The sequence below is a fragment of the Periplaneta americana genome, chromosome 17, assembly GCF_040183065.1.
Source record: "Periplaneta americana isolate PAMFEO1 chromosome 17, P.americana_PAMFEO1_priV1, whole genome shotgun sequence".
Taxonomy (NCBI): Eukaryota; Metazoa; Arthropoda; class Insecta; order Blattodea; family Blattidae; genus Periplaneta; species Periplaneta americana.
The window spans coordinates 6,079,764-6,093,689 of NC_091133.1; the positions used below are offsets into that span (position 1 = coordinate 6,079,764).

Here is a 13,926-nt window from a genome sequence, read left to right on the forward strand (position 1 = left end):
ATTCTTAGATCACAATTTCGGTTCATTACCGAGTCCACATTTTCATTGTATATGCCGACCTTAAATGAAGGGTATTGATGTGGATGTCTAGACTGCAGTTTCTCACAAACAACTTCAGGGTACTTAGATTTTAAAAACTCAACAATTTGTTGTCTGTTGTTCCAGGCATTAATCCATAAACATGCAATGAAGTAAATTTGGCCACCCCTTTTATTGTTGTTGTCTTTGACTTGTTCGTATAATCCTTTCCTTTCCCAATCACAATTACATGCCGTGGTTTATGTACAACCTCAGTCCAAGTAGAATACTGTTTGTTATGATTAGATTTGCATCGTAAACATTAACATTTGCGGAAGAACTGGCTCCACTATGGATCACATCATTACTATTATTATCAATATTCGAATTACTACATAAATATGCTGTAGCTTTATTTTATTATTGATATTTTTCTTACTGTCATAATTTTCTAATTACACGAAATTTCTTGGATATTTCACTATTAAGAACAGTTGGTTCTTCTCGTAATGTTAATTGAGTGCTTTCCACCTCGTAAGAATTTATTTTAAGCAAAGCAAAATGATCATCAAGTAGTGTAATCCTTTCTTGCATTTCGTAAATAATACTGTCTTTTTCTTTCACCACATAGTTGAAAGTTCTAGTATCTATTTTATTTTCAGAACCACCATCCTGTTTTAAAGCCTCAAACATACCATTGTCAAATGCTGACTTTTGAACTTTTCCGTCATTAGATAACGGGATTCCTTCATCATTTCCTTTATCAGCACACTTATATATCAGTTTGAACCTCTTACTCAATGACTACCACAGAAATTGCTGGAGCAGTGACAACAAAACATATTGTTAGGTTAAAATGAAATCCTGTTGCTAGGCACAACTTCCTCCATGCATTCGAGATAATTCTCTGCAGCCTACAACAAAAATGATTGCTAAGTATTACATCATTTAATCCACCTCCTACCATGTTTTCTTATAATTTACTACTGCAAATGGAGGTAATACAATTAGCCCCATCAAAATCGTGTAGCGGCAGCAATCTTTGTTAAGCATTCGGAATATTTAACAATTAATGTATTATTGACAAAGGTTCTACATAATATGTAAAATAGCTTCCTTACTTATTTATAAATTGGTTTTAGGCAACACTCAGGTTCATTGTCATCCTCACACAAGCCCACCATCGGTCCCTACCCTGAGTAAAATTATTCCAGTCCCTAGGAACACAGCCCACCTCCCTCAAGTCCATTTTAATTTTATCCTCCCGTCTACGTCTCGGTCTCCCCAATGATCTTTTTCCCTTAGTTTCCTGTATGCATTTTTTGGATTCACCTGTGTATGCTACATTCCCTGCCCATCTCAAACGTCTGGAGACCCTCTTTTCTGCTAGTTCTCTGTATATCCGTCGGCTGGGTAGCTCAGTTGGTAGAGCAGCTGGCTACGGACTGGAAGGTCTGGGGTTCGATTCCGAGTGGTGACGGGATTTTCCTCGTTGCCAAACTTTCAGAACGGCCCCGAGGTTCACTCAGCCTCCTATAAAATTGAGTACCAGGTTTTTTCCCGGGGGTAAAAGACAGTCAGAGCGTGGTGCCAACCACACCACCTCATTCTAGTGCCGAGGTAATGCCCCTTAAGTGCCTTCATGGCAGGTAATCACTGTATATGCAGTTGCTCAATATTTATAGGATCTCAGTAAAACATGGTATAACCGACAAAGTATGCAAAGAACGCAGATCACTTATGTTAATTACTGTAACATTATGTCCCAGATAATATTCATGAAAATTATATTACAAATTGCAATTTCTTTCAACATTGCACACAGTGAAATCTCAAGATATTATGTTATTATCTCATGTTAGTATGTTGATATCTCTATATTCATGTACATGCATGTATATTTTGATATCACCACAATGACAATAACTTGGTTAGAATGACGCAATTTCATTACAGTGTTGCGGATAATGTTGAGAAGCCCGAGTCATCAGGATGCGACGGGATTCCTCGTGACGAACTCAAAGTGACACAGAATGGCAGCTGTGGATTAGTTGGTGACATAGGCCATGATTCTGTTAAGTGTAATGTATGTAACAAGGTTCATGTAACGCCGCAATCTCTAAAAGGTAATGTCCGAATTCATACTTTCAAAAAGTCATTGAAATGCGATGTCTGTGGAAAAGGTTTCTCGGTATTGGCACAACTATCAAAACATTCCCGCATACACACAGGGGAGGGGCCATACAAATGCAATGTTTGTGGAAAGTGTTTCTCACAGTCGGGAAACTTAAAACGACATACACTCGTACATACAGGCGAAAGGCCATTCAAATGCGAAATCTGTGGAATGTGTTTCACTCAGTCGGGAAACTTAAAACAACACAGACGCATACACACTGGCGAAAGGCCATTCAAATGCGATGTCTGTGGAAAATGTTTCTCCCAGGCGGGAATATTAAGAAAACATATACACTCTCACACACGCGAAAAGCCATTCAAGTGCGATATCTGTGGAACGTGTTTCTCACAATTGGGAAATCTGAAAAAACATATAAGCTTACACACAGGTAAGAGACTGTTTAAATGTCAAGTTTGTGAGAAGTTTCTTTCGAGCCAGGGAAATCTCAAAGCACATGTCCGTCTACATACAGGCGAAAGACAATTCCAATGCGATGTGTGCAGGAAGTGTTTTGCACGATCATCGGATGTAAAGGAACACAAACGAGTACATACAGGTGTAAGGCCATTTGTATGTCATGTGTGTGGAAAGTCTTTTACACATTCGTCCACTTTAAAGAACCATGAACGAGTACATACGGGCGAGAGGCCATTGAAATGCGAAATTTGCGAAAAGTTTTTCTCGCGATCGGGAACCTTAAAAGAACATGCACGCATACATACAGGAAAGAGAGAAATTAAATGCGAAGTATGCGGAAAGAATTTTACTGAAGCGTCAAGTCTCATAAGACATTCACGCGTACACACAGGTGAGAGACCATATAAATGCAATATCTGTGGAAAGTGCTTTTCTGTATCTGGACATCTGAAAAGCCATGAATTCCTTCACACTGGGGAAAGACCTTTCAAATGTGATATCTGTGGAAAATGTTTCGCACTTAAAGATCGACTAAGAGAACATATACGCATACACGCAGGGGAGAGATAAATTATATGAATTGTTTAAGACTTTCCCAACGCTAGGTATGGAATTATACTTCTCGGCTTCTCAGTCAGGTGAGTTTTGGATTGTTCAGTCGGAGCTCTCGATGACTAGCTCCATCTTTTTCAAGCCGAAGTGCTGAGGGACCATGCCCCTGTATCAACAGAGACAAGGTTGTACAGTTGAGTACAATACATGATGTATGTGCACAGAGAGAGAGTATAACATATCTGCATTTGTGTCTAACTGTGACCGATAGAATTTTTTGAACATCTTTCCTCATATCGGTGACTTTATTTTTGTATAATTAATTGATTAACTAGTGGACTTACTCGTGTTAATTATGTAAGATTTGTGCGGCTTACAGCTGTTTCAGTGCTTCTCGCACCATCCTCAGAGCCTACTAGATCACGGCGTCATCTCGAACTTCTCTGTGTTAGGTGGGTGTGTTTGATTGTTGAAAGGTGTTGAAGAGTGGAGTCAAATAGTGTGTGTACTGAAATTGATCTGTGTGTTGAGAATTTGATCGGGGTGTATTTTAGTGTGTTTCTATATTTCGTATTGTTCTAGTGTGTTGAGTTTTTGGTTCTTGGGTTGTATGTGTAGGATTTCCATGTCCGTATTTATGTTATTGTATATGGTTAGCATTGGTTGTGTGTTCGGCATATGTAGATGTATTGTGTCCTCTGGTTATTGCTTTAATGTGTTCTTTGTAGCGTGTTTGGAATGATCTGCCTGTCTGTCCTATGTAGAACTTATCGCAACTATTACATGTGAGTTTGTATATACCTGTGTGGTCGTATTTATTTGTTTGTGTTTTTTGTGTGTTGAGATATCTTTGTAGTGTATTTTCTGTTGTATGTTATGTTGTATTTCTGCTTTCTGAATGAAGATGCGATCTTATGTGTGATTTTGTTTTCATATGTTAGTGTGATGTATTTCTTGTGTTTGTGTTGTGTTTTGCGTGTTTTTGTGTCTGTTAAGTTTTTGTTTTGTCTTTCTTATGATGTTGTCTATTAAGTTTGGATTGTATCCGTTTTCTTGTGCTATGTATTTGATTGTGTTCACTTCTTCATTGTAGTGTTGTTGGCTCATGGGTATGTTGAGTAATCTGTGTACCATTGTACTCACATGTAATAGTTGCGATAAGTTCTACATAGGACAGACAGGCAGATCATTCCAAACACGCTACAAAGAACACATTAAAGCAATAACCAGAGGACACAATACATCTACATACGCCAATCACATAACCAATGCTAACCATACATACAGTAACATAAATACGGACATGGAAATCCTATACATACAACCCAAGAACCAAAAACTCAACACACTATAACAATACGAAATATACAAACACACTAAAACACATTCCGATCAAATTCTCAAGACACAGATCAATTTCAGTACACACACACTATTTGACTCTACTCTTCAACACCTTTCAACAGTCAAACACACCCACATAACAGGCAGAGAAGTTCGAGATGACGCCGTGATCTAGTAGGCTCTGAGGATGGTGCATGAAGCACTGAAACAGCTGTAAGCCGCACAAATCTTACATAATCAACACGAGTAAGTCCAATTATATTCAAGTGTTAAAAGTAGTGTACGCAAGATTCAAAATTGATTATTTTTTTAAGTGTAGAATTATATTGAACTTTAAAAATAAAACAACAAGTGTCTCCAGAGTCACGAAATTATGAACGTTCAATTCAATCCTATCGTGCGTATTTTTATGATTATTATTACCGTTATTATCATCGATATTAGAGTTATTGTTTTTAGTACAATGATAAAATAATAATAGTAGTGATAAAATAATAATATTTACAATATTATTATTATCATTATTATTATTATTATTATTATTATTATTATTATTATTATTATTTACATTCGTAGAAGGGTCATTCCATAGTGACACAAGTAACATTTTTGAAATAACTAACTATGATCTTCGCAGGATATTTAATTAAATACTTAGTGATTCATGAAAAAGACATTACTGCCTTTTAACATAAGCATTCCTAAATATAAACACAAATTCTTAATTAAAAGAAATTATTAATAATATAAAAAATATAAAATATTATTTGGTGTGGCATACCAACATTTCCTTGCCACTTGATTTATTACCAAAATGGAAAATGTTCGTATTATTGTGCCAAATTACATAAATACATTCAGTTGTTTTCCAAACAATTAAAACACTTGTGTAGTATACATGTAGGGGAGAGTTGGTTAAAAGAAGATGGTACGGCAAAACAGGATACAACATTTATTTCGTAGGAAAATGCCGCCAACTCTCAAATGAGGCATGTACTCCCTTCCCATACGCAAGCTCTTTACTGGGCAGCCATTACTTGGTGAAAATTCACTCGTGTGTGTGTGTGTGTGTGCTGTGTGAATCAGAATTTAGAAATCGCCGTATTTCCCAAAATATTTCCTTCATTTTAAGGTGTTCATAACGAGGCATTTAACTTCAACAGTCTATAACTAAGTGTTTGAAATAATTCTATAATTATTAGTCTTCAATTGTAGTTCAGTTAAATTCGATATCTTTCTTCGGAACTATCGGTGCGTCGTATTTTTAATTTCAACGCGTGGTCTGACAAAACATACCACGCAGTTGGCCAAAACGGGATAGTATCTTGTTATTATGAAATTTTCTCAAGCTCGTTATTAAGTAGGACCAACAAATAATGATAGAAGACAAGGCAAGGAAGGAATATTGACCTCTTCATCTTACAAGAATGAGCTTGCTGAGGAAGCAAGGGCAGCAAAAATGGTAAAAAATTAAACTTTAAGAAATCGGCAGTAGACTAAGTGTGGCAATAAGTTGTCTGTGGAAAACAAAGAGTCGAAAAGCAATTATAAAACGTTAGGTCCACTGATCCCTTAAACAGCTCTGAGGAGGAGGAAAACGAGGATAAAGATGAGGCATGTATTTATTGCAACTGTCTCAATTCAAATTCAAAATCGGAAGAGGGGGGAATCCGGTGTGCCCAATGCCAAGAGCAGACTCACGAGGAGTGCGTGGCATAGATCCAGAAGATTGTGATGAATTCATATGCGATTTTTGTGAATGAACATTTTTCAATTTGAATAATTATAACATTTATAATAATTAATAGCAATATTAAATAAATAAATTATTAAATTATTATAATGTACAATTTGACATAGAAATAATTTGTTGTGTTCATACTCATGTTTTATGCAATTTTTGTGACTTATTCATTAATATTCCAACAATTTCAATTATTTATATAAGTATCTAGTCTTATCCAACCAGTCTGGCAAAATGGGACACTTGCACAACTTTCAGTAAACATTATTTCATTAAGAAATAAAGTATTGCAAATATATTGTGACATTGCTTAGGAAAATATTTGGGGCTAAGAGGGATGAAGTTACTGGAGAATGAAGAAATTTTTACAACCCAGAACTGCATGCATTGTATTCTTCACCTGACATAATTAGGAACATTGAATCCAGACGTTTGAGAGGGGCTGGGCATGTAGCACGTATGGGCGAATCCAGAAATGCATATAGAGTGTTAGTTGCGAGGCCGGAGGAAAAAAAAATCTTTGGGGAGGCCGAGACGTAGATGGGAGGATAATATTAAAATGGATTTGAGGAAGGTGGGATATGAAGATAGAGACTGGATTAATGTTGCTCAGGATCGGGACCTATGGCGGTCTTATGTGAGGGCGGCAATGAACCTGCAGGTTCCTTAAAAGCCATTTGTAAGTAAGTAAGTAAATATATTATGTTGTGACATACGAACATTTCTATCATTTGGTTACCAGTTGTTTTAAATGCACTATAATACATCACTTCTTATGAAAGACTTGTACACTATTCCTGCTGTTGTTATTATACACTTTCAAATTTAAAATATCCACGGTTGTTTACAACCATATGTGGTGATATTTCCTGTGTAATGTCATGTGACGAATATTCCAATATGTCAGCCATTTGTAGTACTTCCCTTCCTTGGATATCACAGACACTTCAAATTCTTCGCCATCACAAGCTTTTGTAACATCACCTATATATTTAATGTCTTTTTTTTTACTTGGTCATTTAATGACACTATATCAACGAATGGTTGATTTGGAGCAACAGTAACAAATCTAAATGACACTCGGGAGGAAATTAAACGCAGAATAAATATGGGAAATGCCTGTTATTATTCGGTTGAGAAGCTTTTGTCATCTAGTCTTCTGTCAAAAAGTCTGGAAGTTAGAATTTATAAAACAGTTATATTACCGGTTGTTCTGTATGGTTGTGAAACTTGGACTCTCACTTTGAGAGAAGAACAGAGATTAAGGGTGTTTGAGAATAAGGTTCTTAGGAAAATATTTGGGGCTAAGAGGGATGAAGTTACAGGAGAATGGAGAAAGTTACACAACGCAGAGCTGCACGCATTTTATACTTCACCTGACATAATTAGGAACATTAAATCCAGACGTTTGAGATGGGCAGGACATGTAGCACGTATGGGCGAATCCAGAAATGCATATAGAGTGTTAGTTGGGAGGCCGGAGGGAAAAAGACCTTTGGGGAGGCCGAGACGTAGATGGGAAGATAATATTAAAATGGATTTGAGGAAGATGGGATATGATGGTAGAGACTGGATTAATCTTGCTCAGGATAGGGACCAATGGCGGGCTTATGTGAGGATGGCAATGAACCTACGGGTTCCTTAAAAGCCAGTAAGTAAGTATATCAACGAATGGTTATTTAGTGTCAATGGGATTGATGATAGCGAACTGGTATTTGGCAAGATGAGGCCGAGGATTCGCCATAGATTACCTGAAATTCGCCTTACGGTTGGAGAAAACCTCGGGAAAAACCACCAAGTAATCAGTCCCAAGTTATATTCTTGAAAATACTATCAAAAAATTTTCAAAATATATAAATATTTATATCAATAGAACAACTAATATAGATTTAAAAAGGCCTATCTATTAGAATTGCTAAATTATAGCTACGGTAAGTTAATTAATGCTATAAAATAAAACGGTTTTAAATTAATATCAGAAATTTAGTAGCATTTATCTAATGTGCAAATAATTACACCAATTTATTTAAACATTAGGTCTAGTATGGTGGCTACCTACTTACCATAAAAATGTACTGTATAAGCTTGTTTTTTATATGAAATAAATTAACATAAACCAATTTTTGTAAGTTTTTAATTCAAAAATTAAAAAAAATATATATTTTATACGAATTTTAGGTATAAATTAAATGTTCAATACGAATTTTAGGCATAAATTAAATGGTTTATACTATTTTTAGGCATACACACTATATTTTTGTTGTTTAGTCAACTGTCCAAAGATAGTTGTGAACGTCACAAATGATACCAAGAAGGCACCACTTATGAGGCAATTAAGCCAGGAGATAATGGGGTAGCGTGGCCAGTTCCTTTTCCCCTGACAACAGTTATGGAACACATATTTTCAAGAGTGTTTAACCTACAGTAGGCTATATGTACATAAAAAAAACGCACAGGTGCGTGTGGATACACACAATTATCTACATTAACAATAAGTATTTGAAATTCCACTACTAATCATGTTTAGGCGTAAAGACTTCCAATGACAACAAAAATTGTAACTGGATTTTAGGATGAACCTTAGTGACACACGAACATTACATTTTTGTGTTTCACAGTAATTATGTAACGTTGTCACTTGTTTTTTCTTGTAAAATTTGTACATAAATCAAAATGTTGTCCATATAAGAAGTTGATTGTTATGTGATGTGTGTCACTTTTACATGTATGGAAAATTAAAAAAATGAAATAATTTTGAAGAAATATAAACAAATGTCCATTTGAGCGTGATACACGACCTCTAATTGTAATTAAGGACGAAATAATCATTGTATTACGGTTTCTATGCATTATCATTATTTACAAAGGTCAGCACTTCATTATTAATTGAATTTAACGTACAGAACTAATGATTTATTTGCCTTAAATGTGCATTCAAATATGTGATTTCTAATACCGTAAGTTGGGGTAATTCCGATATAGTATTATAATACCGATCATTTTGCTTTTTCATTAAAAGATTGTAGCTCTTGTTGTATTATATCGTGAGGTATGTCTGACAATACGTTATTTACGAAGCTAATAATGTGGCTGATGTGAACCAGCTGCGTGAAGGTTTGCAGCTGTATTAATTAAGTTTCAGTTTCCATTGTTGATGCCAAGTCGTTTTCTGCTTGCTATAATATCCTTGTGTAACTTCAGTTCTACTGCTTCACTGGAAGGGTTTGTGACGTAAGTGAGAGTTAAAATGTGTTGTATAATTAGTTACTTATTTTATTCGTAAGTTGGATAATTATTAGACCATACCTACTTGAAATTAAAACACTTAATATGGGAAATGGAAAAGTTCCAGGGTAACACCGATCATGGGTGGACCTATACAGAAAAAATCGGGACCATCATGGAGATGTGGTAGATCAACGAGTTAGAAAATCTTTCTCTTTCTAACTCGTTGTGGTAGATACAATCCAGTTCACCTGGATAATGCTGTTCGGGCAGTAAGGAATGGGAAATTTTCCATTCGGAGATTTCCCTTGAAGGAAGTGGATGTAAGAGATGTTGTTCAGGACCACTTCAGCTGGAAATGAAAAGAGGAGAAAAGATTTACGAATAATCGTCCTGGAAATGAGTGGTTTCTTGGATTCCTAACTAGGAATAAGGAGCTCTCAAGCAGAATGAGTGAAAACAGAAGCGATCCAGAGCATTCATAACGAGAGACACAATGAATCAATTCTTTCCTAATTTAGAAGAGGCCTTGAATGGAGTTCAGCCTTCAAATATGATAAACTACGAACAAACTAATTTTTGCGATGACCTAGGGCAGAGTAAGATAATAGTTAAACGACGTTCGAAACATCCAGTAAAAATTTTGGACAGCTCTAAAACAATATTAGTGTTATGGTGGCGGCAGCTGCAGGTGGCCCTGTACCTCACCGTGTACAGAAGCACACGTCCCTATGATATCTGGACAGAAGGTGGAATTAATGGTGCAGAATATGGTCGCAATAAAAGCGGCTGGTTTGACCTAGGAACTTCTGAGGAATGGTTTTGTAAGATGCTTCTCCCCTATGCAAAGAAATTACAAGGGCCTAAAGTAACAATCGCCGTTAATTTATCTAGTTATCTGTCCATAAATATAATAAAGCTATGTGAAGAAAACAATATAAGATACGGTATGTGTTCTTGCCACCTAATACAATTCACTTATGTCAGCCACTTGATATGGCATTCTCTCATCCACTGAAGGCAGCATGGAGACGTGGAAGAAAACAAGTATGGGAGTAATGCCAAAATCGGATTTCCATGAATTCTGTAATTTGTATTCTTGAAAAATGATGAAATATAGCATGTTACATTGTTCTTTGTAAGCCCTAAGTTTAAAATAATTTTTAAACATTTTTTAAACTTAAAATACTGATCGGTATAACACCTTCATACCAGAGGCGGCTCCTCAGGGCAGGCAGGGTAGGCTAAGCCTACCTCAACACATTTAGAAAAACCTACAAGTGGATATTTATTAACTACCCCAACACATTTGGAAAACCTTATATAATTATATACTCTTGTCTAGGTGCTTAGAAATTCTTCAATTAACTATGAATGGGATTTTTTGAGGGTTAGTTGGACGTTGCTTACTACTGGCAGTTCGATTTATGCGACAAGAATACACTGGACAGATCACGATGCGTCAGAAGGTAGGCACAAGCGAAGTTAGCCGACCTTCCACGTAACTTCAAAGCTGGCCCTGGAGTAAGCATTAAAAGAGATCGCTATTCTAAATGCTTTCTTAGCGCATGCGTTCTATGCTGAAGCCAGCGCGCTAGAATTCTGCCTGCCCTAACGAGAACCCACGAGCATTATCGAACACCTACGATTTGCGAAATTTCTGTTTGAAAGTTTCACGAGTTGGAACGTAGATTGTTACGAGTAGTATAACAGTTTTTAAACAGTGTGTTTTAAAAGATGTTTTTTTAACAGTGTATTTTAGAAAATGTGATTTTTGCAAGTACGTACTATATATTAATGTTACGTATATTTGGTGATTTATAGTTAATGTAAGTGATAACAATAATATTATATTATGACTGATATAATAAATAAACTGTTACGTTGTCCGTTTTCGCGTCGTAATGACATTGAAAAGAGAAGTATTTTGGACAATGGACGACCCACTCCTGCATTAAGCTCTATTGTTCATAAAGTCAGTGCTAAAGGTGCAAGAAAATTTAATCCTTCATGGTATGAAACACTATGAAATGGAAATATAAAAATTGGAGGTTTATCTTTCGATAAGGTGGAAAAATTCAAATATCTTGGAGCAACAGTAACAAATATAAATGATATTCGGGAGGAAATTAAACACAGAATAAATATGGGAAATGCCTGTTATTATTCGATTGAGAAGCTTTTGTCATCCAGTCGGCTGTCAAAAAATCTGAAAGTTAGAATTTATAAAACAGTTATATTACCGGTTGTTCTGTATGATAGTGAAACTTGGACTCTCACTTTTAGAGAGGAACATAGGTTAAGGGTGTTTGAGAATTAGGTTCTTAGGAAAATATTTGGGGCTAAGAGGGATGAAGTTACAGGAGAATGGAGAAAGTTACATAACGCAGAACTGCACGCATTGTATTCTTCACCTGACATAATTAGGAACATTAAATCCAGACGTTTGAAATGGGCAGGGTATGTAGCACGTATGGGCGAATCCAGAAATGCATATAGAGTGTTATTTGGGAGGCCGGAGGAAAAAAGACATTTGGAGAGGTCGAGACGTAGATGGGAGGATAATATTAAAATGGATTTTAGGGAGGTGGGATATGATGATAGAGACTGGATTAATCTTGCACAGTGTAGGGACCGATGGCGGGCTTACGTGAGGGCGGCAATGAACCTGCGGATTCTTTAAAAGCCATTTGTAAGTAAGTATGGTATGAAACACATAAATGGCTAACAGGAAGTGAAGTTAAAGCTAAGCTGTAGGTGGTCACGTTTGTTATTGTAATCTAAAGAAGGTACTTGGAATCAGATCATATTTGTAACTCGGTAAGTCTAAAGAGACTTGAAAAGAATTTGAATCCAATTTCGGAAATGTTGTCTGAACAACAAGGATTGCAAGACAACAGTATTACAATAAACTAGAAAAAACCGACAAATTATGAGACGGCTCATTGATGTAACAGTATTGTTATGTAAGCAAGAGTTAAATTTTCGGGGGGCATGATGAAAGCGAGCTGTCAATGAATCGCGGGAATTACATAAAAATGTTCTGTAAATTTTGCCTACCCTGGACATTTGACTACGAGCCGCCACTGCTTCATACTCTAATAGTGATCATAAGGGAAATTTAATAGGTGATCGGTATTACCCTATTCTACCAGTTAACACTGATCACTGATTTTTCTTTAAATCTTTTTTAAAACATAAATTATTGATCGGTAAAACCCCTTCAACAGTTTGACAGCGATAATGAGGGAAATTAAACAGGTGATCGGTATTACCCCATCGTATGAGGTAACACCGATCACTGAATTTTTAAAAATAAAATGATAATTAAAATTAGTCAAATTATGAGAAATGTACCTACAGATACTTAAAGATTTGGAGATAATTAATTGCTTTATTACGCACATATTAAAGAAAATGCTAATGAACTACGTACTAAAAGTGTTCGGTATTAGCCCATTTTACGGTACATAATTTAGCGCTCTTAAACCACAGATGTCTTTGTGCTTTTTCTCTCACATACGTGTTGTTACACAATCAGTGTTGTCAGATTCAAAAAATTCGGATCATAACGAAACAAATGACATATAACAAGCAGAGATTCGTGATATTTTTATTTTTTTGTGAAAATGTCGCTTTTTCATGGAATGACCCGAAAGTCATTTTGCATAGAACTTATACAGTACAGCAATTCCAACAGTAGGATAAGGACTGAATATCTTATTCCGCAGGTTTGCAAATGTGTGGATATTTTTGGGGTCATTTATTTGAACGCACATAATGTCTAATTTACAATTTGGGGAAAGATATCCTCCCCAAGTATCTCTTTCTATTGCCGGCAGCAGCATCAGACCTGCTACAAACTGTGTAACGATACTGGCTTGTAGAACAAATACTGTCTAAAATAATGCAAGCCACCGGCATAGCTCAGACAATAGCGCATTTGCTTACTGATCTGGAGTTGCACTCGGGAGTGAGTTCGATTCCAGCTTGGACTGATTACCCGGTTGGGTTTTACCTAAGCGTAAGGCGAATGTCAGGTAATTGATGGCGAATCCTCGGCCTCATTTCACCCTATACTATCTCGCTATCACCAATTCCACCGACGCTAAATAACGCAGTAGTTGATACAGCATCCTTAAATAACCAAATAAAAAGTGCAAGAAGACAAAGGATGGACACTGGAAAGTTTTCTTTTCTCAATCGTACAATCAGGAATTGGAATGCTTTATCTGCAGACTTACTAAAGGCTTTACCAACAACCAAAAATGTATTTAAAAATAGGCTTAAGAACTTTACTAATAGACGGTAGTATACTGAGTGTTCATTTCAAAGTGTGTCATGACGTCACTGTTGTTGGGTCACCGATTTGAAGCGAGTTTCAGCTTATATGTTAGAGAAGTTGCCCATTATTTAAGGCGTTATTCAATCTGAACTTGAGAACGTG

The 13,926-nt window shown here is 36.2% G+C and overlaps 1 protein-coding gene across 4 annotated transcripts in view; it reads left to right on the forward strand.

Annotated features, from left to right (window-relative positions):
- The window catches only part of LOC138692909 (zinc finger protein ZFP2-like), a 126,962-nt gene that overhangs the window by 28,640 nt on the left and 84,396 nt on the right, over nt 1–13,926 (forward strand). Inside the window, exon 5 of one of the 4 annotated variants that reach the window (XM_069816251.1) lies at nt 1,975–3,252. The exons of 1 other annotated variant lie outside the window; for it this stretch is intronic. In XM_069816251.1, the coding sequence (XP_069672352.1) occupies nt 3,222–3,252 (31 nt within the window). In that variant the 5' untranslated portion in view covers nt 1,975–3,221. Of the gene's footprint in view, nt 1–1,974; nt 8,802–13,926 lie in introns of those variants that run through there. 2 more of the 4 variants (XM_069816246.1, XM_069816245.1) reach the window with 2 other exon arrangements.